At 42.7% G+C, this 26,664-nt stretch overlaps 1 protein-coding gene across 1 annotated transcript in view; it reads right to left on the bottom strand.

Moving 5' to 3' along the window:
* Nucleotides 1–26,664, bottom strand: part of LOC124805061 (carbonic anhydrase-related protein 10-like) — a 392,918-nt gene that overhangs the window by 46,973 nt on the left and 319,281 nt on the right. The window contains exons 8-9 of the mRNA XM_047265485.1: nt 22,193–22,347; nt 2,639–2,785 (exon numbers count right to left, since the gene is read on the bottom strand). Of these exons, the coding sequence (XP_047121441.1) occupies nt 2,639–2,785; nt 22,193–22,347 (302 nt within the window). The remainder of the gene's footprint in view (nt 1–2,638; nt 2,786–22,192; nt 22,348–26,664) is intronic.

Here is a 26,664-nt window from a genome sequence, read left to right as displayed (position 1 = left end):
TTAAAGCCTCCTACACAAAGTACTCGTTCGCTGAAACATCAAGTGACTTGGATGGCCAGCTACTGCCGCGACCAGACTGACCTTTGCTTAGAACTCTGTGTAAATGTACTCCAGGGTTCGGCAGGCTGGAGGGACTGCTGGTCTATCCTGTTGGGAGTAGGTTGGTGCGCGCGCCACGGGGTGTGGTTATATGCATACATCCATATCAATTGTATCCACTCGACCGGGCCAGTTTCACTTTCCCCACCCTGTATAAGCAACCACAGTCTGTGAATGAAACAGCATCTCTTTGTATACGGGCCGCACTGGAGCGCTATAGAGATATCTCGACATGTGCTCTAAACGTCTCTGGAAACTCTCTGTGTTACATGGTCCGTTACCTGCCGATGCTCTGCTATTAAACCATGTACAAGATCATCTCCTTGTCTTTGAATTTCGCTTGCCAGTTTAGGAGAAGGAGCTTTCTGTTCCATACTACACCACTTAATATGTTCGAAGTGTTCAGAATAGGCGCTGGATTGATATTGCTCACATCCCTTCCCTACTTGGTGCTCACCTTCACATCATTGTATAACTGTTGCACCATACATTTTGCTTTTATTTCCTTTTTCCTCTTCCCTCTTCCCGCTTCTTTCTGTCTATGCCTTTCTGTTTTTTTCCCTTCCTATTAACACATTTATTCTTTTGTCTTACAGTTAACAATTTCTACCGCAATAAGGGCCGACGAAACAGGCACTAGTACCACAAGTGTAAGGAAGTACCGGGTGATCAAAAAGTCAGAATAAATTTGACAACTTAATAAACCACGGAACAGTGTAGATAGAGAGGTAAAAATTGACACACATGCTTGGAATGACATGGTGTTTTATAAGAACAAAAAAAAAAGAACAAAGTTCACAAAATGGCCGACAGATGGCGCTGGACAGCAAAACGTCAGTCACTGCGCATGACAATCGTGTATAAAAGGAGCTGTAATGAGAGAGAGAATCAGATGCGCCAGCAGTCGCAGCATATTGACGTTACCTGAAAAGGCGCTTTTAGTGAAGCTGTTTTATCAGAATCGGGAATGTGCTAGTTCAGCGATGCGATCCTATTGCCATGGGAAGGGGACTCGAACGGGTGAAGTTACGTTGACAAATGTAGCTGTGGCGAGAATGATTTCGAAGTTCGAAGCCACTGGTTGTTTAGACGATAGACTACGTAGTGTCCGACCGAGCACAATGCGTAATGCTGCTGAAACAGTTCAGGGAAAAATGGAGACTATAGCGAGTTCGTCTATGCACGGGGAAGTCAGCTCTCGTGCAGTCGCACGTCACACTGGCATTCCATACACTACTGTTTGGTTGGCACTTTGGCGTACCCTGTGATGCTATCAGTACAACATCCATCGGCATCATGAACTGTTACCTGCCGGCCGCGGTGGTCTAGTGGTTCTAGGCGCGCAGTCCGGAACCGCGGGACTGCTACGGTCGCAGGTTCGAATCCTGCCTCGGGCACGGATGTGTGTGGTGTCCTTAGGTTAGTTAGGTTTAAGTAGTTCTAAGTTCTAGGGGACTGATGACCACAGAAGTTAAGTCCCATAGTGCTCAAAGCCATTTAAACCATTTGAACTGTTACCTGGCGATTTAGTGAAGCGGAGGGCATTTGCGGTGTGGGCGTTTCAAAAGATGGCGGAAGATGACGATTGGTTGAGTAACGTGTTGTGGACCGACGAAGCTCATTTCACGATCCGAGGGTCTGTCATCGCCCACAACTGTAGAATTTGGGCTACCGACACTCCTAGAACTGTCGTGGAAACTCCATTGGACGACAATAAAGTCACGGTATGGGTTGGATTTACCACATCTACCGTTATCGGGCCTTTTTTCTTCGAGGAAATGCGTGATTCTGGTTTTGTAACTGCTACCGTCACGGGTTAGAGGTACGCCGATGTTTACAGAATCGCATCATCCCCAGCCTGGCTGATGAACACATGCTGGAACGTACGATGTTTGTGCAGGATGGCGCTCCACCCCATATTGCTAGGCGCGTGAAAGATCTCTTGTGCGCGCCGTTTGGTGTTGATCGTGTGCTCAGCCGCCATTTTCGTCACGATTGGCCTCCCAGGTCCCGAGACCTCAGTCCGTGCGATTATTGGCTTTGGGGTTACCTGAAGTCGCAAGTGTATCGTGATCGACCGACATCTCTAGGGATGCTGAAAGACAACATCCGACGCGAATGCCTCTCCATAACTCCGGACATGCTTTACAGTGCTGTTCACAACATTATTCCTCGACTACAGCTATAGTTCAGGAATGATGGTGGACACATTGAGCATTTCCTGTAAAGAACATCATCTTTGCTTTGTCTTACTTTGTTACGCTAATTATTGCTATTCTGATCAGATGAAGCGCCATCTGTCGGACATTTGTGAACTTTTGTATTTTTTTGGTTCTATTAAAAAACCATGTCATTCCAAGCTTGTGTGTCAATTTGTACCTCTCAATCTACATTATTCCGTGATTTATTCAGCTTTCAAATTTATAGGGACTTTTTGATCACCCAGTAAGCCTTGGCGAAAGCTGATGACGAACGGATACAAAATACGACGTTAATGTTAATGTACAGCACAGATGAGAAGTTACAGAGATACCTTTACCTTCTCGAGGGTGGACGTGGGCCACGTGAAGTCGATGTTGGTCCTGACGGTGCGGTGGTGCAGGTGCTGCGGCGGTCGCACGTTGTTCTCCAGAGGCGCCTTGGGCTCCTCCTTGGGACCCTGCATCAGCATCCTCAACGAGTACATCTGCAACGCAAGACACCGCGCGGCGCGTCAGCGGACGCATTGGATTTAGACGCCTGTGTGTCTAACAGCCTAGTACGACCCTACTGGATAACGTGTACAGTTGATGCCCCAACCTAAACCGTTTCTTCTACACGAGCGTATTGAGTGTAAGTGCAATGTGGCGTCATGCTTGTGTCGATGATGATGAATATGAAATACAAGGGAGAGGATAAAATTTGGTTCTCGCAAAGACAGCCTAATTCTGTCTGTTGACACCACGGGAGGTGCCGAGTGTAAATTTCTTATTCGACTGACGGATAACAATCAATAGTAGTACGGAGTCACTGCAGGAGACAAACAAAATACATCTAGAATTCGTCCCAGAAAGCGGTGTGAAATCTTTAGATTACGTTACCATCTGTCCCCACTTTCCCGGCTTGATGTTTTGCAATGAAAACATTTTCAGTAATGAAGACTTTAATATCTCCTTCATAGAAAAATTACAAAGAAGGGCAGCTCGTTTTGTACGAGGGGCGTTCAGGAAGTAAGCTCCGATCGGTCGCGAAATGGAAACGACTATGAAAATCCGATAAAGCTTTGCACAGATGTGTTGGGTAGTGTCTCTAGTATAACCCCAGTTAGCATCACGTCGCTCTTCTCATTTCTAAGCTCGCAGTGACTGCGTAAAGATGTCTAGAAAATAGTTTCTGCCGCCAAGTACGAGGGCCTGGTGAGAAATTTCGCCTGAAGCTATGCAGCTAACATTACATAACTGTCGTGCTGTTTCGTCTTCACGACAATTCTCAGCCGCATTCTGCAGGGGCAATGAAGATGCTCCTGCATCGTTTTCAAATGGAAATGTTAGATTACCCACAATACAGTCCGCAATTGTCTCCCCCTGAGTTTCATCTCTGGTCACATGAACCACTGTCTTTGAAGACAACATTTTGACACAGACAACGAGGTGTAGGCCAGCGTGGAGAATTGGCGGAAAGCACTAGCGGCTGCCTTCTATGATGAGGCTATCGAAAAGTTGGTACAACGCTATGACAAAAGTCTAAGTCAGAACGGCGACTACGTAGAGAAGTAGCTGAAAGGTGTAGCTAATTGTTACAAGTAAAACATTTCTGATGTTCACTGTGGTTTCAATTTGGCAATCAATCGGAGCTTACTTTCTGAACAGGCCTCGTATTATCGCGAAATAGTGGAGATAGTATCACAGACATGATACGTGAATTGGAGTGGCAATTATTAAAACTAAGGTGTTTTGCTTTGCGACGGGATCTTCTCTTGAAATTTCAATCAGCAGTTTTCTCCTCCGATTGCGAAAACATTCTGTTGGCACCCATCTACATAGGGAGAAATGATCATCGCGATAAAATAAGAGAAATCATGGCTCGCACAGAAAAATTGAAGTGCTCGTTTTTCCCGCATGCCGTTCGGGAGTGGAACGGTAGAGAGACAGCATGAAGGTGGTTCATTGAACCCTCTGCCAGGCACTTTATTCTGAATAGCAGAGTAATCACGTAGATGCAGATGTAGAGATTATCTTCGGAGGAGAAATTTTGGTGTGAATTTGTAAATGATCAAGCACATTTATTTAAGTAACACTTCACAGCTACACTTTCATTTTTTTATTTTTTTAAATATAAAAACATGTTTTTATTTCCTCACTATAAGTTACTCAAGTATACTCAATCTGAATTAAATCAGCCAAGCTGCTAATCTTCAAACTGGTAACATCAATATCATTGTTGAATGGCAAGTAATAATGACAGAATATAGCTTCACAGCCCGCCTGATTTAAACGGAACTGAGTGTACTTGAAAGCGGGACTCCAACAGAGAAACCATTAGAAAGGAAGCAAATACTTTTTTCCTAAACAAGAAAGTGAAGTGTGGCTCTAGACTTGCCACCTCCAGAAGAAAACGCTACCAGTAGCATTTGTTATCGATGTCCCATGGAGAGGACGTTCTTAGAAACATCTGAGCAAATTTTTGCAGCTGAATTACCATCTATTTTGAAAAACCAGGATATCGATGAGACATTAAACTTTAAAATTCCTTAACAAACTCTAAGAAAAAGAAAGTGACGGACTACCAAGGATTTCTCTGAATGAGACGGAAAGCGGTAGATGTGATGCAGGCGTACAGACAAAAAAATGATTACAATTTAAGAAAAATCGGATGATTTATTCAAGAAAAAGAATAAGTCAATAACGCGTTGTTCCACATCTAGCCTCATGCAAACAGTTATTGAGCTTGGCATTACTCACAGAGTCTTTGGGTATTCTCTTGAGAGATTTCGTGCCAAATCTGCCCAATTGTCGTCAGAATCTCGAGCTGGTTGGAGGGCCCTAATCTTCCAAACGTTGTCAACTGAGAAGAGATCCGGCGATATTTCTGGACGGTAGGCTTTAGCAAGTACGAAAACCAGCAGTAAAATGCCTCGCCGTTTGCGTGCGGACATTATCTTGTTGAAATATGAGTTGCGATGACTTGTCACGAAGGGCAACAACGTGGGGCGTAGAATACCGTCGACGTACTACTGTGCTGTAACTGTGCCACGGATGACAACCAAATGATGTCGCTATGGAAAGAGGCACCCCAGACCATCACTCGCTGTCGTCGGGACATTTGCTGGTCGATATTCCGCGTCACCTCCAGACACAGCTTCACCGGTCGTCGGGGCTCAGTTCGAAGCTCGACTCATCACTAAAGATAATTCTACTACAGTCAGTGAGATTCCACGCCGAAGACGTGTGAAGACACACCGGACAACAATGGGATACGAATCTGACTATTGCCCGCTATAAAGCCTCACAGCCAGAGGTAAAGGTCTACTGTGCCATTTCACTTCGTTACATATCCCCTTTGATTGTTACCTGCGGCACCTCTACAGCACAGCGATAAGTCGACGATATTCTACGCTCCGTGTTATTGCCTTCATGGCAAGCCATCCTGGGTTTATATTTCAGTAAGATATTGCCCGCTTGCATAGGGCTAGTGATTCTACGGCTTGTTTTCGTGCTTGCCGAACCCTTCCTTGAGGGACAAGGGGCATAATAAGAGTTGCCATCCCACCAGCTCGGGAACCTGACGAGCTAACGCACTAGTTGGACAGAATTTGGCACAATATCCCTCACGAGGACATCCAAGAACGCTATCAAGCAGTGCCAAGCCGGATAACTGCACGCATAGAGGCCAGAGGTTGGCCGAGCTCAATTTGTGAAGCTCTTTCTCTTGAATAAAGAATCCGATATTTGTGACACTGTAATGATGTGTTTATCTGTGCATGTACATCACATATACCGATTTCCGTCCCGTTCAGATAATTTCTTCGCGGTACGCCACTCTTTTTGCCTTAGAGTGTACGACTCGAGAGGAACTGAGAAATAATAATTTATTTCTTTGTATCTATGTCATAGTCACAGAGCAGTTAGGATGGGGCACTTACAGAATATGTAATTGAAGGGCGGTGAACAGCTTAGTCATAACTGTAAAGACCGAGCGAGGTGGCGCATTGGCTAGCACACTGGACTCGCATTCGGGAGGACGACGATTCAGTCCCGCGTCCGGCCATCCTGATTTAGGTTTTCCGTGATTTCCCTAAATCGCTCCAGGCAAATGCCGGGATGATTCCTTTGAAAAGGCACGGCCGATTTCCTTCCCCGTCCTTCCCTAATCCTGTGAGACCGATGGCCTCGCGGTCTGGTCTCCTCCCTCAACCCAACTCACAACTGTAAAGCTGGTGAAAACCTTAATTTAGATACAGTCGAGAATACTGTGTACAGAAAGTTTCCGATAAGAGCGAAATTGCATTCTTAACCAACTTGTCGTACAGTTGAGACGAATGTTCAATATTCTTTGATGTGTAACGCGTAGTCAATCGGGCAAAATCCCTCATGCGCTATTGTGGGTGAATATTGTCGCAAGAGCCCATTCTTTACTCGCAGTAGGTATGTAATTTGGCGTGAAAAGTGAGGGTAATATGAAAAAAGTTTGTAATATGAAACGGAACAGTGTTATAGACATTTTCCATCTGGTGGAAGACATGTTTGTGACTCCTGTAATGTTCTGTTTTGGTGACTAGAAGCAGCATTAATTAGTATCACCACTGTGTACCTCTGTGAGTGGACACAATCTGCACTACAGTTCCGAAACATTTTTGAAAGATAAACTCAAATAATCCTACATTTAACTTCTATTTATAAATTAGCACACTGCTCCTCCTTGATGAGTTACACTTAAGCACCAAAGAAACTGGTAAGGTAAACAGAGATATGTAAACAGTCAGAATATGGCGCTGTGGTCAGCAAAACCTATATAAGACAACAACTGTCTGGCGTAGTTGTTAGAACGGTTACTGCGACTACAATTGCAAGTTATTGTGATTTAAGTGAGTTCGAACGTGGTGTTACAGTCGGAGCATGAGCGATGGGACACAGAATCTCCATTGGGGATTCCATTGTGCTTTGCCGTAAGACCATTTCCCAAGTGTGCCGTGAATATCAGGAAACCGGTAAAACATCTAATCTCCAACATCGCTGCGGCCGGCAAAAGATCCTGCAAGAACGGGACCAACGATGCCTGAAGAGAATTGTTCAAAGTGACAAAAGTGCAACCCTTCCGCAAATTGCTGCAGATTTCAATACTTGGGCATCAGCAATTGTCAGCGTGCGAACCATTCAATGAAACATCGTCGATATGGGCTTTCGGAGCCAAAGTCTCACTCGTGTACCCTTGATGACTGCACGACACTAAGCTTTACGCATCGCCTGGGCCAGCCAACACCGACACTGTTAATGAGTGGGTTGCTTGGACGGACGAGCCTCAAAAAAATGGTTCAAATTGCCCTGAGCACTATGGGACTTAACTGCTGAGGTCATCAGTCTCCTAGAACTTATAACTACTTAAACCTAACTAACGTAAGGACACAACACACATCCATTCCCGAGGCAGGATTCGAACCTGCGACCGTAGCGGTCGCGCGGCTCCAGACTGTAGAGCCTAGAACTGCTCGGCCACTCCGGCCGGCCGACGAGCCTCATTCCATATTACATCTAGCAGACGGACGTGTACGGCTATGGCCCCTGCATTTCAGCAGGGGCTGTTCAAGCTGGTGAATGCTCTGTAATGGTGTGGGACGTGTGCAGTTGGAGGGATATGGGACCCATGATACGTCTAGATACGACTCTGACAGGTGATACGTACGTAAGCATACTGTCTGACGACCTGCATCCATTGTGCATTCCAACGGACATGGGAAGTCCCACCAGGACAATGCGACACCCACGTGTCCAAAATCCCTACAGAGTGGCTCCAGGAACACTCTACTGAGTTTCAACACTTCCGCTGGCCGCCAGTCACCCAAGACATAAACATTATGGAGCATATGTCGGATGCCTTGCAACGTGCTGTTCGGAAGAGATCTCCATCCCCACGTACTCTTGAGAATTTATGGACAGCCTTGCAGGATTCATGGTGTCAGTTCCTTCCAGCACGACTTCGGATATTATTCGAGTCTATGCCACGTCGTGTTGCGGCACTCCTGCGTGCTCGCGAGGACACACAACGATATTAGGCAGATGTACCAGTTTCATTGGCTCTTCATTGTAGTAGCAGAATTAAAGTCGCAGGTAATGGTTTCAGTTGGTGTAAATTTTTATTGAAAGTACAATTTCATTGGTGTTTTCCAAAATGGCGTCGCGTGAAGTACGAAACTCTCTGTTGCATATTGCAACCACTCTGTAGTCTAGTAGTTGAGACTATGTCATGACGAAGGTTATAGCCAGAAAAGGGGGCAATGCTACAGAAATGGCTCATCGTTATAGCAATAAATCCTGTCAGGCACAGAACTACAACAGAAAATAAAGCAGGCCGGCCGGCGTGGCTGAGTGGTTCTAGGCGCTTCAGTCTGGATCCGTGCTACCGCTACGGTCGCAGGTTCGAATTCTGCCTCGTGCATGAATGTGTGTGATGTCCTTAGTTTGGTTAGGTTTAAGTAGTTCTAAGTTCTAGGGGACTGATGATCTCAGATGTTAAGTCCCATAGTGCTCAAAGCCATTTTTTTTTTTTTTTTAATAAAGCAGCAAGGTTATTCATCATACCAGAAACTACCTTCTGTAGAAAGATGGCTAGGAAGAACGTAGATCAAAGTACTTTAAAGCATGAAAAAATGGATAGAAAGCAACTGAATATTACCTAGATACTTATGAACTTTTTTTTTACCTTCTGGAAACAGGATACATTAATACATTTGTTTTTGTAGATATTCACCGTGAGCAAAGCACAATTTCATCTTTTCTTCTACCACCAAGACATCTGAAGTTTCAGCATCAGCATAGGACTTTTATAGGATAAATGATGTTTACTACTTGTCCGCATATAAATTTGTGTTCTTAATAGTATTTACAAATTCGAGGAATAGACATAGTTTCTATGTATACCTTGTTACTACACGCTGTAGTTTTGCTGAATTTTTATGTTTTCCATTGCACTTTTCTCTTTCACACTTTAACATTTGCAACCATACAGAACATAATGAAGAAAAGTTATTTACAAAGAAATTTGACGACTGAGGATGTCCTATGTAGCTGTCACTGTCACCTTTTACAAATTACTAGAAGAAGGTGATGGTAGCTGAACACTTGAATGGGTTCTGGGCGGGAGTTTTGTATGATTGTGTGGTTTATCTTCCATTGTATGTGTGTGTGTGTGTGTGTGTGTGTGTATGTGTGTGTGTGCATATTGTTAGTAGGTGAATGGTTGTGCATTTTATTACTTACTTACATTCCGTGTCCGGAACTAGACTTCAGACTTCCAAAAATCAGCACCCAATATGGCCTTGTCATTTGCCTCCCATAAGTCATTCATTGTGCAGGGCTGGTCTAAATATGGACAGATAAGCAGATGTTGAGGATCCTGGACAGAACCACTCTCATACGGTTTAGGGTTCTCCAGACTGTTTATGGTAGGTCTTCACCAGATGCCAGTTCTTCTTTTACATCTTTATGGGGGTTTCTTAGGTCGATTTCCCACCTTTTCAAACGATTCTCTGCAGCCGACCGTTCCAGGGCTCGGGTACGTGACAGGAAACTCTTCCTCGAACAAAGCCGTCGGGCAGGAGGCTGGTGTCCATATAAAGGGTGACGCATGTCCTTTTCTTGCTTGTTTTTTTCGGCTTCGGCAGCGATGTTGGGCGGTGCGATCCCCATGATTAAGTACATCTTGTGCACTGGGGTTGGCCTCAAGCATCCGGTAACAATCTGTGCCATTTCATTCAGCGCGAATCAACTCTTCTCGCGTGTGTTGATGAAGACCATACTGGAGCGGCGTATTCCGCGGCTGACACACTGAGCGCAAGGGCTGAAGTTATCAGGACTTTTGGGTTTGCACCCCAGGATCCGCTGGTTAGTTTCCTGATAATGTTGTTTCTAGTTGAGACTTTTTCCCTTGTGGCATTACAATAATGTTTATAGGTCAGTGTGCGATCCAACGTGACACCAAGGTATTTGGCCGTTTTCAATGCTTGAGACGTTCACCTATTCATATTACATTTAATTCACGGTTTGCCTCCCTGTTCTTTAAATGGAATGCACAGACCTGCGTCTTTGAAGGGTTCGGCCTTAGGTGGTTTGCCTCATAATACTGGGAGAGAGCTTCCAAGGTACTGGTTATTTTCTGCTGCACATCCATGGAGTTGTTACCTTGGGCTGCAACTGCAGTGTCATCGGCATACATAAATTGGAGCTTGATGTTTGCCACTGGTTGGTTATTTGTATATATATTATACAGAGATGGGGCGAGGACGCTTCCCTGAGGTAGACCATTCCTTTGATTACTTCACCTGCTCTTCTTGTCCTGGGGACAGACGAAAAATCTCCTATTATGCAGGAAAGTGCCTATCAGTGATGTTAAATGGTAATCTCTAGTCACATTATATACTTTCCTAAGGAGCCTTCGATGGTTTACAGTATCATATGAAAGGTCTATGAATGCCACTCCCGTGATCTCTTTCCTCTCAAACCCATCCTCGATACGTTGGGTCAGGTTCAGGACTTGATCGCAGCACGATTTGCCTTGGCGGAAACCTGCCTACAGTGGGATGATCTGTTGTTCCAAGACGTTTTCTATGCGACTTAGCGTCCGGCATTCCAAGATTTTAAAACAGTGACATAAAAGAGACACAGGTCGGAAGCTTTTTCGATCATCCTTTCCTGGTTTCAGAACTGCAACCACTCGAGCTTTCCTCCACATATTTGGAATATGGAGCCTTTCTACACATGCGATTATCAAATCTAGCAGCCACTGTAGGATATTACTGCCAAAGTTTTTAAATTGCTCGACTCTAAGTTCATCGATACCAGGAGCTCTGTTAATCTTCAACCTGGAAATGGCTACAGTAAGTTCTGACGTTGTAAATGGTGCCTTGAGGTGATGATTTTCTTCTGGCGTATCACGTGCTAATGGTTCCTGGTACTTTCTGCTGTGGGTTTTGCCATTTATTTGATTCCTATTCCTTTATATTCAAATTTGTGTATGTACAAGTAGTAAAGAACATTTTCCCTGTTTAACATAAAGAGAATAGATGCTTACTGATGGTGCCAAACATGTCTGAGAAATAGAAGAAAAGATAAAATTGAGTTTTACTCAAGCTGGACCCCCTTCAAAAACAAATCCATTTGTAAGCAAACATGGCCAGAAAAGCTGCAACCTCAACAGGATTACGATTCACTAAGTATTGTTAGCCTCTTGACCAGATATTTAATGTTAGTGAATCTCGTCTCTCAGTAATGCGACAAAAAGTCCTCATATAATTAACAGTAGGGAAGAAAACAGGAACTATAGCTAGTTCAGAGACGGAGGTCTGGCGACGATGATTGCATGTTTGGCTGCAGGTGGGAACTTCATACCTCCGACGGTGGTTTTCACAGACGTCAGTTGGATAGTCAGAGTGATGAGGGCAGCTCCTCCTAAAAGTATTGGAAAATGTCATCCGTCATGCTGATTGCAACCCTTTGTACTCACTGGATGTGTTACCGACTTTATTGAACGAACGTAACGTACAACTGAATCACCAGTCTTGCTCGTAACTGATGCACACTGGACGCAGAAAAGAATCATGTGACCGTACTCTGCTTGCCACCTCGTTCTACCCATAAGCTACGTCAACATGGCTCCATAAGGACAAATTATAGTTAGTAGATTACACAGGCACTTAGATCAGGCTGCATGAATATCTACAGCATTGCAGAGAAGCTCTGAAAGCATCGCTCAAAGTGACAAGCGGTGTAACAGTGGTCAAAGTATTCAAAGGGTAGCGGCATCTGCTAAACATAGGTGTATCAAACAGGCTGATTTCGCTGCAGTTGAACTAGAAACAGAACAGGCAGTTGACAGCCGTGGCGTACTTCAAGACGATGAAGATGATGGCCTACATCTGTCTGGAATTTAAAACGAGGTAACTTGTAGAAAACAACTGGGGCTGAGGGAGGGGTAGAGTGAAAGAGGAGAAAGAACGAAGGAAGATGGAGTTTAATACCTCGTCGGCAGTGAGAGAGGCAGCGGGTGCTCGGATTACGGAAAGGGATGGGAAAGATATCAACCACGCCCTTTTCATAGGAACGATCCCAGAATTTGCCAGGATCGCTTTACGGATATCACGGAAATCTGAAATCTGGATGGCCGGACGGGGATTGAACCGTCGTCCTCCCGAATGCAAGTCCACTATGCTAACAAGGGAACCTCCCCATCGCACCCCCCTCAGATTTAGTTATATGTTGACACAGTGGATAGGCCTTGAGAAACTGAACACAGATCAATCGAGAAAACAGGAAGAAGTTGTGGGGAACTATGAAAAAAATAAGCAAAATATACAAACTGAGTAGTCCATGCGCAAGATAGGCAACGTCAATAGTCTAACTTTAGCTGTCGCAGCGGTCGTACGCTCCTCAAGTTTGCTCCGTGATCGTTCAGTGTTTACGCCAGTGTTTTCGTATTTCGTGATCGTTTATTGGCGTTTTGCACGTGAATTAAGCGTTATCAATTGAGCATTTGGTCTTCGTTCGTGTCGACTTTCTACGTAGTGTCGTTGGGATTTCGGCGTTCTCCTACATTTCTTCGCTGCAGAACACCATGGCAAACTCCGTGAGAAATAACACCGTGATTTTCACCTTCGACAAGTACACCCGTCGAGGAGAGCCCTCTGCACTTTAAATACACGACTGGATTACCGAGGTAATTGGCCTTCATTCCGAATCTGTTCACACCATGCAGCTAGACTCTGATGAATATTGCATTTTTGTAAAGTTTAACGATTCCGTGAGTGTAGACCGCTTTCTCGAAAAATTTGGTTATGAAACGGAATTTATACACCGTGATGGTACTACAAGTACTGTAAAACTCCGGAATTCCGAGTCTGTAATTAGGAATGTTATGGTTTTGTATATTCCCATAGAAGTATACAACTCGAAAATTAAAGATGTCCTTTCAAGGAATGGGGTTGTCAGGCAAATAGTCAACGAAAGGTGGGCTTCGCATTTCAAGCTGCAGTGCTTTAACGGCATTCGCTCCGTGGAGATGGAAGTGAAGGCAAACATTCCCTCCCACATCTTTGTAGACGGGCACAAGGAGCATGTTGTGTACTCAGGGCAAACCCCTACATGTCATGTGTGTAACGAGTCTGGTCACCTCCGTCAGGACTGCCCTCGCCGTGTTTTTGTGCTAACAAATAACCTTACGCAACGCCGGAAATTAACACTCAACGATTTGTTGCCAGCCAGTAATACAACAGAGCCGGCGGCTGTCGTGGATCCTGTTACTGACCCTGAAAATGTTGCAATTAATGAATTTCCGTCTTTAAAACGTGCGTTAACTGCTGAAATTCCGTCCCGTGACAGCGAGATTCGCACTAAAAAGCGTCCTCTAGAGGACACTGAAAAATCTGTTGATGAGGACTCTTCCTGTGAAACACCCGTTGCCAGGAAGCCGGAGCCCAGTCCTGAAGATCTGTTGGAAGTGGAAAAAGGAGATGAAATGCAGGTCGATGTGGCTCCCACTTCCGCACAAGGACTTATACTGCCACGAACAGATAGTGACGCAGCTGGTAGTGACCTTTCACGGAAATGTGACCCTGAGCCTGAGGTCACAGCTGCAATAACCGCATCGAGTGCACAGCCCATACAGTGCGAACAGTACGAGGAAGTACCAAGTAAACAACCTGCTGACTCCGAAGCGCAACGCCGCACCGAAGGAGGAAATAAACAAGCATCACCGCCTCGCCAGCAAAACAACATAACAGACACCATGCCGACGAGTCGCAAGCCACCGCCGTTGCGCCAGACGGCCACCACCGGCGGCTGCGACCGAAACCGGGTCTTGCTGTCACGCGTCATCAAGCGAAAGCCACACCAGAGAAGAAAGACATCAAGAAAAAGAATATTAAATATGAAGTCATCAGGGCCAACACGGAAGAGGAGAAAGAGAAGGGCCACAGTGACTTATAGCAATGCATTGTCAGGATTTCAGGATACTTTTCTTCTAGAGCACTTTGTTTAACAGCAGTGAAAATTTTTCTAGTAAGTTAGTACATGTAATGGGCACACAGCTTGTAAAGATCGTGAATTGTAGAGAAGCACGTTGATGCTATAATCATACCGATCCTCATCCCAAATAGCTTCTTCTGGTATGTCTGTGATGCAAGCTTATAACATTACTACTACTAACATTAATAAAATACAGTCACCCTTGAAATTGGCAGCACTAAAAGAATTCTTGTACCAGTCTGGGACAGATATCGCGTTGCTACAAGAGGTTGCGATAACGGAATTTCGGATCCCAGGCTTTTTTGAAATTGTTAATGTTTCTACGGAAGCCAATATCGGTACAGCCATTCTTATAAAGGACGGCATTCCGGTGACTGAAATCGAACTACTAGAATCAGGAAGAGCCATAGGCATAAAAACCTTTACGCCCCATCAGGAAATTCCCACACATTGGATCGTGTGAAGTTTTTTCAAGATGAACGGATTTATTTATTGAGGAAAAATCCGTGTTCTCTTACACTAGGTGGAGACTTTAACTGTGTTTTAAACCAGAAAGATCAACAACCCAATTTCAATTACTCGCCACAGTTAAAACAGTTAGTAAGTGATCTACACCTTAAGGATGTGTGGGAACTTCAGCACCCGACGTCAGTCGGGTTCACGCATATAACCAGCCACTCCCGCAGCAGACTAGATAGAATTTACGTGCCACCAAATTTGCAAAATTATGTATTAAACATTGACACTATTCCCGTGTATTTTAGCGATCACAGTAAACTTTTAACTTGCTTTAATTTAAGTGTACGGTCAACCCGTCGATTCAGAGGCCAATGGAATTTAAATATCTCTGTTTTAACTAACGAAGAACTGGAACAGGAAATAAGAGTAGCATGGACTATGTGCCTCCACACAGTAGACAAGCACCCAACAGTCATTGACTGGTGGACTAGGAGGGCTAACCCAAGGCTGCGGAAAGTTGTCATGCAGTTTAGTGCAGCGAGGCACAGGGAGTTGAGGAATACAATGGAGTTTTATTATAAAGTTTTAAGAGACTTATATCAGCAGGCCCATGATGACGTAATTCGTCTGAATGATATCAAAAAAATAAAAGCCAAGTTATTAAGCATTAAACGGCAACAGATGGAGGGACTGAAAATTAAATCGAAAGCCACATCAGTCGTAGCAGATGAAACAGCTTCTCCGTATCACTTGGTGCGGCATGCTAAAAACAGACGTCAAACTTTAATTGATGAAGTCCAGACGCATACTGGTACGAGGCTCACATGCCAGAAAGAAATACTGGACGAAGTCCACAGGTACTATGATACCTTATATGACCCTACCACAGTGGAAGATGCAGCTCTCGAAGACCTTCTCATTATTTTAGGTCCACAATTGTCGGGAACAGGCAAGGCTGACACCTGTCACCTATTACTAAAGATAAAGTGCATGAGGCAGTGCGTAACTCACCTCTCAAAAAATCTCCGGGACTTGATGGCCTCCCTGTGGAGTTTTATGCCCGCAACTGTTCTATAATTGGGGACAAGATCACTTCCATGGCAAATGAGGTCCTGAACGGAAAAAGAGTCCCTGCAGAGTTTAAGGAAAGTAAAATAGTACTGATTCCTAAGAGTAAAGGCAAAACCAACTTAAACAGTTTTCGGCCTCTTTCGCTACTAAATTCTGATTACAAAATAATTTCGCGTATTATCAACAAAAGACTCTCTGCCTTTTCCAACAAAATATTGAGTCATCATCAATCTTGTTCTCCGACCATAACGATATTCGAAAGTCTATCTGCATACAGAGACGTCATTTCAATTACCTCAGTGACAAGGATAAAATGTTCTTTAATCTTTACAGATTTCAACAAAGCTTTTGACCGCGTGAGTCATAGATACCTCTTTGCGACGCTATCAAGAATGGCTTTCCACCCTCAGATTGTCAGCATGCTAAGAAATATTGCAACAGGTATAACTGCGAAAATAGCAATCAATGGCCAAACTTCTAAACCCATACAGATAAGGCGAGGGGTTCCACAGGGCAGTCCCTTACCTATGTTTTTATTTTCCATATCTTTAGACCCCTTCCTCCGCACTGTCCACGCAAGATTAACAGGCATAGCTTTGAGTGGTGAGAAAACTGTCATACGAGCTTATGCTGATGACGTGGGCGTTGTAATAAGGAATAAGGAGGAGACATTTACACTGGAAAGTGAAATCCAAAGGTATTGTCTAGCGTCGGGAGCGACAACAAATGAAAACAAAAGTAAAATATTGAATCTACGGGGCCTAGATCACCTCCGACTGGCATGGGCAAAACAAGACAACAAAGATAGAACTTTGGGAATAACCTTAATGGCATGTCCGATGAGGATGCCTGCTTCTAACTGGACGGAAACTAGGAGAAAAGTTCATGGTGCTGTAATGGAGAACATCCATCGAACAATGGACCTGGTGCAAAAAGTCAGATTCATCAACTCCTGCGTTTTGTCTAAAGCGTATTTCACTGCGCAGGTATTTCCAATCCCTAAACTAGTAGCGAAAGGGATCATGTCCACTGTTACTAATTATTTATGACGAGGAGACATATTCAGGGTTGGTGCGACTACTGTTATACTGGATGTCAGAAACGGGGGCCTCGGTTTGGTGGATATTCGCAATAAAGCGTCTGCTCTGTTCCTCAAACGAACTTTCCATATACTCAGAGAACTTCCACAATGTATAACCGCAAAGCTCTTTGAGGCTGTGACACCCCATAGCCTGCAAGCACCGATTGATGTGCGTAGGATTAATGTCCGTCTGCAGTAAGTGAGGAACTGTTTCCTCGAAGAAAGTTATCTTAGTGACGAAATCAGAAGCAACACATGTATCATAGCGCGCGACATCATACTTGAAAGGAAGTTAATTGAGGGCAGAAACAAAACTGAAACGAAATTCCCAAATTGTGACTGGAAAGTTGTATCGTGGAACATCAACTATGCCGGGCTATCTACAGACGCTTTTTTCGCATGGTACAAAACAATTAACAATGTCATCAGCACCAACGAGAGACTATATGGGATCGGTTTAAACCAGACACACCTTTGTGTAAAATGCAATCTGGTGGATACACTCATCCACAGATTCACCTCTGGTGGCAATTTACATAACTGGAATTGCATCAGGCAACAAATCGCCTTTCTCACCAGATCCTCTACGGAATATATAAAGCCATCGCTCCTCCTGAGACCAGACACGACATACTTTCCGAAATTAAAAACTGCGCCATTAGCTGGTTACTGGGAAAATGTGTTAGTTATGTCACCCACAAACTTGGGTTGGACAACGAGGTAGAATTCCGCGTTTACATGAAGTGCGAATATGCAAAAATCAGAACATCGCAACCACAAGAAGCACTACTGCAACATGCTGAAGATCATTTTAGAAATAATGGGTGTTGGTTAAATATGTGGAACCACTACAACACCTTGAACGAGAATGAACAGAAGAAAATTAAAGTCACTTGGTTTCTTATTATTATTTACTATTACCTTGCTTCCGGAACTTCTATGTTATACGAAAAGTTTTTTTTTTTTTTTTTCAAAACATTTTGTTCAGAATTACTCATGTTCGACTTCCAAAGTATTTGTGTGATTCAAGAAGAATTGTTAAGTTTTTATCAGCGTTCAATTTCTACTCAGAGAAGAGGTTTCTTTGTCTTTCTTACATCGTGGAATGGGAATTTTGTGTCAAGATTTCTGCACACTTAGTGCTATGACCCAACAGGGAACATGAAAAAAGAGGTGGGAGGGGTTTGGGCCTCGACGCGCTGGCAGTGCAGTGAAGAGACCCCACTGCTAGTGCGGCGTCTACCACGCCCTGACCATCCTAAAAAGAAAAAAAGTAAATGAATAAAAAATAAAAAAATAAAAGTGGTTACAAAATTGGATTGCTGGGAAAAAAGGATGGATAGAGCGCCTGAAAAAAAAGCTGGTAGAGCACTTGCCCGCGAAAGGCGAAGGTCCCGAGTTCGAGTCTCGGTCCGTAATTTACATTAAAAAAAAAAACATCAAGGAGAAGGTGAGCTCAGGAGCGCCGTGGTCCCACGGTTAGCGTGAGCAGCTGCGGAACGAGAGGTCCTTGGTTCAAGTCTTCCCTCGCGTCAAAAGTTTATTATCTTTATCTTCGCAAAGTTATGATCTGTCCGTTCGTTCATTGACGTCTCTGTTCAATGTAATAAGTTTAGTGTCTGTGTTTTGTAACCGCACCGCAAAACCGTGCGATTAGTAGACGAAAGGACGTCCCTCTCCAATGGGAACCGAAAACATTTGATAGCAAGGTCATAGGTCAACCGATTCCTCCATAGGAAAACACTTGTGATATATTCTATACGACACTGGTGACGGCATGTGCGTCACCTGGCAGGAATATGTTGTCGACCCACCTAACTTGTACACTTGGCGAATGGGTAAAAAGATTCTTCTACCTTGCCCGATGTAGGTTTTCTTGTGGATGTGATAATCACTCCCAAAAAAGTGATGAAAACATAAGAGTTTGTCACATAAACTCCAACAAATGAATGCAACAGTTTTACAGTCGCACGGTTTTCCCTGTGCTCTGTCAAAACATATGTTTTTAACGTTTTCAAATCTTTCCGTGTGTAGACCGTAAAATCCTGCATATGTCCAACCAAATCTGAACATGTCCTGGAATTTTGGAGAGGGAAGTTGATTATGTGTGAATACCTGAACTTTGATAACTGACACACGATCACGTAAACAATACTGCTCTGTGCACCTGTGCAGCTTCGCAAAATAATTGTCTGAAAATAAAAATTTAAGCTTTAGGGAAGACTTGAACCAAGGACCTCGCTTTCCGCAGCTGCTGACGCCAACCACGGGACCACGGCGAACGTATAACTAAATCTGAGGGGGGTGCGATGGGGAGGTTCCCTTTTAAGTACTGCACAACCTCACTCGGTCTAGGGGAACATCTGCAGGCTATGTCAAGCCGCAAGACCTATCTCCTGTCTCAAGAGAAAAGAAGGAGGCATCAAACATATGTCGAGAATCACTTTTGGCTGCTACCCTGACCACTTACCTCTGCTAAAAATATGCAAGGTGTTCTACGGACATGAAACAAAGTCAACACAAGTACAGAAGCTCTGAAAGCAAAAAGTCTACATGGTCACCCTTGAACCAATAATTCATCAAATTAATCAAGAATAGAGACAGGAATTCGTACTGGCAAATAAAGAACGTTTCTGAAAAGGAAAAGAAATGAACATCAACACTCTAGTGACGAAGAAGGAAGAGAAATGATATCTTGTAGTATCTCAGACTAAGTGAAGAATGTTGGTAGAGAAGTTCCTGCATATAATGGTACAGACTATTTTGTATCGAGACATTCGAAACGTCAGAGCATGGAGAACCTTGGGCTCAGCTTGTCTTGTGTTAGAAATTGTCGCATGTGTTGTGCAGTAAGTTTCAGACTGAAGTTCTCATACCGTGACCGTTGGTCGTGGAGAATTTTAAATTGTGAATTGTAGTTGTGATTTACAGAGCATAAAACATTTTAACGTAATTTTACAATCTAATTTGTAGTTCTCTGCTATGTGAGGTCAACGTATACAGAGTCCGCCAGAAAAATGTATCCACACTTTAAGGAATAAAAAGTAGTTCTTAAGTGTTTATTTTACATTTAATAATTGATCACACATGTTGTAGAACCTTCAGTTTAACACATGGTACTTTAAATGTTCAAAATGTTCACCGTTGGCAGCTATACACATAACAGAACGACGAGCGGTCGCCACAACTACGTCAGTTGATGTTAACAGTGGAGATCGCCGCACATGTCGCTGTAATCACGTGGCGAAGTATCCCCAGCGTGAGTGGCTTACGTCGATAGACGTTATGTTTCACAGTTCTCCACAAGCAAAAGTCCATAGGTGTTAGATCTGACGACCTTGGAGGGAACTTAATGGACCCTCTTCGTCCAATCCAATACCCCGGAAAATTGTCATCCAGGAAAGATCGTACGGCTAGGTGGTAGTCTGGTGGTGCCCCGTCCTGTTGGTAGAAGACCTCTTTATCACCTCCATAAAGTGCACATATACCTGGCAAAACTGGTGTGCGTAACATTTCCAGGTACACTTCTCGGGTGACAATCGCTTCTAAGAAAAAGAGTTCTACGCATGAACCCCTGGTAGATAGACCGCTTTATCCACATAAACATGCTGATTTTCCTGTGCCCAGTACGCAATGTTATGCCGACTCACGGTTCCATTAAGTTTATATTGTGCCTCGTCACTTTCCACTACCTTCGTCAAAAATTGTTCGTCATCAGTTATCATTTGCTGATACCATTCGCATTTGGAGATCAGGATCTTCATCATTAATTGCTTGCAGTAATCGTGGTATGTAAACTTTCCACTTTGCAGCTTTCAAAATTCTTTGTATACTTGTACTGCTAACCCCCACTTCACGTGCACATGGCGTAGCAGACTTCTGTGGAGTATTAACAAACGTTTCCAACACGAGAGCCGACGAAGCAGGACTTGTAGATGTACGCTGTCTTCCTGATCTTCATTTGTGAATATCACAAATTGTTCCATACGATTCAGACTTGTCAATGATCGTTTAACTGCTAGGCGGGTTGGCGGTTCTGTTTCAAACTCCCACCTCCAACGGCATTATCAAACTTGAAAAACAATTTCACAATACATTTTCGTTGCTCGAATGTCAAGCGAGCTCCAGCCATCTTGTTTTCTGAGTACCGAGATGAAAGAAGTAACATCAGGTGAACCAAAGACCATACGACAACACACTCGTAACTCAAATCGAACGACAATATTGATATCTCGATAGAGCTGACAAAGATTGTATACATTTTTCTAGCGGACTCTATAGTTTAACTTCATTAACAAATAGATAAACGAGCAACATGTTTTACAGTTTTGTTCAAATTTTATAGTATCGTCCTCCATTACGCTGCTCTTGATCATTTATAACAGACACATAAATTGATAATTGGGTCATTTCTGATGGAATGCCACATCTTTAAACTCAATATTTTGTTTTAAGCAAAACATGTTTCATTTTATCACAAGCTCCCCTACTAAGAATATTCAATTTTCAGATGCATCACATCGTCAGATTGTGACTTCATACATGTAACTGTCTGTTACAGAGTTTCTTGTTTATATTTATCATAAACGTGCTCTATGTTGACAGCTGAGTGAAGAATGTAACTGAATCGAATATGTGTATGTGCAAATAGTTAAAGTATCATTAGTATTATTTAAAGATTACGGATAACAGGATCTGGATTACACATAAGCAAATATGAACAGCACATTTACATTCAAGCTATAATTCAGAATATCACAGTCAAGCAATCGAGAGCCGTTCCTCATTTTTATGACATGTACAGAAACCATCAGTGACAAACACAGATTGTAAGAGATGCAAGAGATTTTGTTGATTTTTGGACTTTGCTCACAGAATGTCCTTTATGTGTGTCCTCATTATGATGTGATTGAACTGAACAGAAACGTAGCTACTGGGAGAACAAATACGTTAAGATAGTTACTCGGGACTGGCATCTGTTTTGCTGGTATCATCATGTGTTTCCCAGACAATCAAAGTATTCAACAACGTCCAGAAGGGACAACATGCATGTATATAGACTACCATTCGATTGATGTAGAACTGACTTGACGAATTGTTGTTGTACAGAATTTTGGCGATTAGATTACCACAAAAAATGTTACTGACAAAAGTGTGGAACAAGCTGTCGAAAAACAGACTTCACTACAATAAAGTAAAGGACAGAAAGGAAACAGGCAGCACTTAAACAACATGCAACACGTATTAAAATGTGACTGTCACAGCACGGCACCTCTTGCCTGGAGATGTAGATGGGCTTGTTGACGATGATCCAGACGGTGGTCTCCCAGCACCCAGGATGCGTCGTCGAGCCCTCGTACGTCATGTAGTGGTCCGTGTTCGGCAGCAGGCGCTGCAGCGATAGGTGCTCTATATGCGTAGCTGACCCTGGCACACACGAGAAATCTCACATTTCCACAGGCAAACATAAATGTTTTCTGGACAAATAGGGACACTGCGTCATACTAGTATATGTTACTGTATACTGAACAGAACTGTTACTGACTATTACGAAGACTCTCCTAAATTGTTCATCACAGGCTTGTGGACATGTTTGACATACGAGCTCAGCCGACTGAATTTCCACGAGAAATGTTCTTGTACTTGGCTGTGTATTACCTTTGTCATGTTAAACACAAGAGGGAGTCCGGAGAATGGTACGTTACTGAGCAAATTTTCGTAAAACAATTTTTTGTTAATATCATGCATCTTGATATCCACATGAATTTCACACATACAACTGTGCTGCGTGATCACTATGATTATGCCCTACTAAGTGTCTAATAGGTACCACAGTTCTCATTACCATTGTGCTCATCAATTGAAAGTTACCTTATCTGCCACAGGAGTAAATTAAACCTCCAACACTACTTGTTTTTAGAATGAAATTTTTCATTCTACAGCGGAATGTGCGCTGATATGAAACTTCCTGGCAGATTAAAACTGTGTGCCGGACCGAGACTCTAACTCGGGACCTTTGCCTTTCATGGGCAAGTGCTCTACCAACTGAGCTACACAAGCACGACTCACGCCCCGTCCTAACAGCTTTACTTCTGCCAGTACCTCGTCTCCTACCTTCCAAACTTCACAGAAGCTCTCCCGCGAACCTTGCAGAACAAGGGGCGCGAGTCGTGCTTGGGTAGCTCAGTTGGTAGAGCACTTGCCCGCGAAAGGCAAAGGTCCCGAGTTCGAGTCTCGGTCCGGCACACAGTTTTAATCCGTCAGGAAGTCTCACTACTCGTTCTTGTAGGTGGATGCTTAGTGTGGTAGAAATCGGGCACGGTGCTTACAACTGCCATTTGTCCTCTTCAAAATATAAGGATTGTTGTTTCCTTTAATACATCTTCTTAACAGTAATGAAACAAATTTCGTAGAATGGTCCAACCTTATGTTATACTATTTTTAACAAGATTGTTTCCTAACTTTTCCACATTCATTAGCTAGCATCTTCTGGAAGATTTTCCTGCCATAGTATTTTGATCACACGTTGCTGAAGTTTTTCTACGGTTAGTTAACCTGTAAAGTCTTCTTCTCCTTCCTCAGTTTTCTGACTAGTCTGATACGCCTGGCCACGATTTAGCTACTCTCTTGGGCCAATCTCCTTGTTTGAGTGCAGCACTTACACTGCGATACCAAGTGCCAACAGAACTCTGCGACTAGAGAGCATATTCATTTTGCTCTGCCGTTCACATGCCTTCATTCACTTACGCAAAAATGAATGTATCTTAAGGCAGATGAATGTGTATCTCTCTCCAGTATCGCCAAACAAGTCACAAGAATGAGTTAAATTTTAACTGTTCAACTGAGTGTACTACCCCGCAGACTTATTGCTGAGAGAACTTTCGCTAAGCTGTGATTACTAAACTCTCTTTCAATAATTTATGAGTGTTGTTAGCTATTTTTGGAACCGTACGATACGAGGGTGGCAGACGCGGCACGAGACATTCAAGATAAAACTGTGCAATTCGCATTCGATTCTTAACTTAGCGGAACAGCTATACGTAAACTTTTTGTGCGTCATGTAAGGTCTTCTCGATGAATTCTGAGCACCAGTTCTTAGATAATACTCAAAAATTTGTAGAATCTACTAAAACTCCTTACAATGTTGGTGACTATTATTAATGGATGTTGTATGGAGGAATGCGATAAATGGAACAGGAACAAATTATATTAGAAAGGAGTCAACTTTGATTTTTAATCTGTATTCCCGTGCTTTCAGAGAATGATGGTTAAAGCAGAGAGTATTTTGACAAGAATATAGTAATTCGTTTATTTGTATCCAAACAAGTTTCACAACTTTTGTGGAATTTATTTATTTATAAGAGGCTGTGAAGTAAAACGCGAAACATGCAAAAAAGTGAGACTTTGTTTATTATTTCGAAAGCAATCGTAATAACTGCTAATACATTCATCCCACTCTGAACAAGACGGTATATGCATTCATGGAAAAATGTTTGCGGTTGCCTACGGTACCATGACTGTACAAAGGCAAGGACCTCTTCGTCCGAAGCATATCGACTGTCACGAATGTCTCCTTTCATGGCTCCAAATATATGGGAATCCCGTAGGGACAGATCAGGACTATACGGAGCTTGTGTAAATGCTTCTCAGCGAAACTTCTAAAGCGCAGTCGGAACAACCTCGGCGACGTTTGTACGCGCGCTGTACTGCAGCAGACTGATGTCATCCTTGAACATTCCTGTCCGTTTGTATTTAACGGCAATCATCAGTTATTGCAAACTGTCCAAGTTAACACTTGTTTACAACTGAAACCCGGTTGTATAATGAACTGACAAATACAGCTCTTTGCTAACCAAAATTTTTCATTTTGTAAATACACTGTGTATTTGGTCTCAGATACTGAATAGCAAGGTTGTTTGCACAACTACGGCCACGGCACAACGAATGTCGGTTACTAGGTTAGCGCACTCTGCTTCGTTTGCGTGGAGTCTATGATCTGCACACGTATTGTTTTACTTTAATCGAATTTCTATGTTGTTCACAAATACCAATATATAAATTTTTCACTCTAATTAATGCCACAGGAGCATAGCCTTTTCCGAATGTACTTCTCACCTAAACCCGATTCTGGTAGCTAGATTCGGAGGTCTTCGTTAATCCTGCCTTTAGAGTTCTTGTGGTGATATTTCCATAAAAAATTTCACCCCATAACATATATTTATTTAGAAGTTAAACCTGAATTTTAATGTATTTAACTTTGAATATGTTTTACTATACCGAAATATTTTCATAAAAATTTTCATCTTTTTCATCCCCTTACGAGTTGAATTTCCAAAGAAGACTGAAACATACTTTTTTTTATTTCTAACCTGATACAAATTATCAGAGATTTAGTTTCACAAATATTTTCGTAATGAAATAATTCCATAAAAATTTTCATCCACTATTCTAGCCCCTTAGAGATTTTCCAAAAAAACACTGAAACACATATTTTTTTTGTAACTGAAAAGCCAAATACAAATTTCCTTAAATTTAGCTTAAAAAACAGTTTCATAATTAAACCGTTTCATAAAAATGTCCTCCCCTATTTCTCCCCCTTAGATGTTGAATTACCTAAAACGCTTTTATTATTCCTAAGCGAGATGTCAAATACCAGTTTTCATAGATGTAGCTGCAAAAATGCCTTACTAGTTCTTTAATAAAGATTTACTTTCAAAATAAATTTCACACGTCTACTTCACCTTCACAAAGTTAAATTTCCAAAAACGTTGAAAGACGTACGTTTTTATTTCCTACCGATTATCCAAATACCAATTTTCGTAGTTCTAGATTCAAAATTGCTTTCATAGCTACAACTTATAAAAAAAAAAAAAAAAACCTTTCCCCGTATTTCACCCTCTTAGGTGAGGAATTTCGAACAGTGCCTTACTAAACGATGCCTGCAGTGTAAGACCAACAGCTTTTCCAAATTTTAAGTCTCTATCCTCAGCTGTTTGGCCCTGGCGATGATGAGTGAGTGAATCCGTCGGGTCCTATTTCGCCAGTTTACGGATTTAATTTCCACGAACACTGAAACACGCAAGATTTTGTTTCTAACGAAGAAGCCAAATACCAATTTTCATAGCTTTAGCTTTAAAAATGCTCTTATAACGAAATTTTCCGAAAACCACTTCATCCCCTATTTCGCCTCACTAACGTTGAATATCCAAATACACTGAAACAGGCATTTTTTTTTTTAAATTTCTAACCAGTTTTCGTAGATGGAGCTTTAAAATGCTTCGCTAGTTCATTAATAACGGTTTATTTTCAGAATAACTTTCACCCACTATTTCACTCCCATGAGTTTAAATTTCCAAGAATGCAGAAACGGGCATTTCTTTATTTCTGACTGAGAAACCAAGTAGTATTGGCTTCAGAATTGCCTTAATAGTGACATATTGTCAAAAAATCTATCGTGCCATATTTCATCCCTTAGCGATAGAATTTCGAACAGTCACTTACTAAACTACCCTAGGAGCATAAGATCAATCCCCTCTCCAAATTTCAAGTTTCTATTCTCAACGGTTAGGGCTGGGAGATGATGAGTCAGTGAATCAATCACGCCCTATATCACCCCTCAGGTGTTGAATTTCCAAAAGCACTGAAACACCTTTTTTTGTTTCCAACCGAGAAGCCAATTTAAAGATCATAACTTTAGATTTAAAAAGGCTTTCATAATGAAGTAGTTTCATAAGACATTTCATC

The sequence above is a fragment of the Schistocerca piceifrons genome, chromosome 7, assembly GCF_021461385.2.
Source record: "Schistocerca piceifrons isolate TAMUIC-IGC-003096 chromosome 7, iqSchPice1.1, whole genome shotgun sequence".
In the NCBI taxonomy this organism is placed as follows: domain Eukaryota; kingdom Metazoa; phylum Arthropoda; class Insecta; order Orthoptera; family Acrididae; genus Schistocerca; species Schistocerca piceifrons.
Note: the sequence above shows the minus strand (reverse complement) of the source record. Positions and strands in the feature narration are given on the sequence as shown.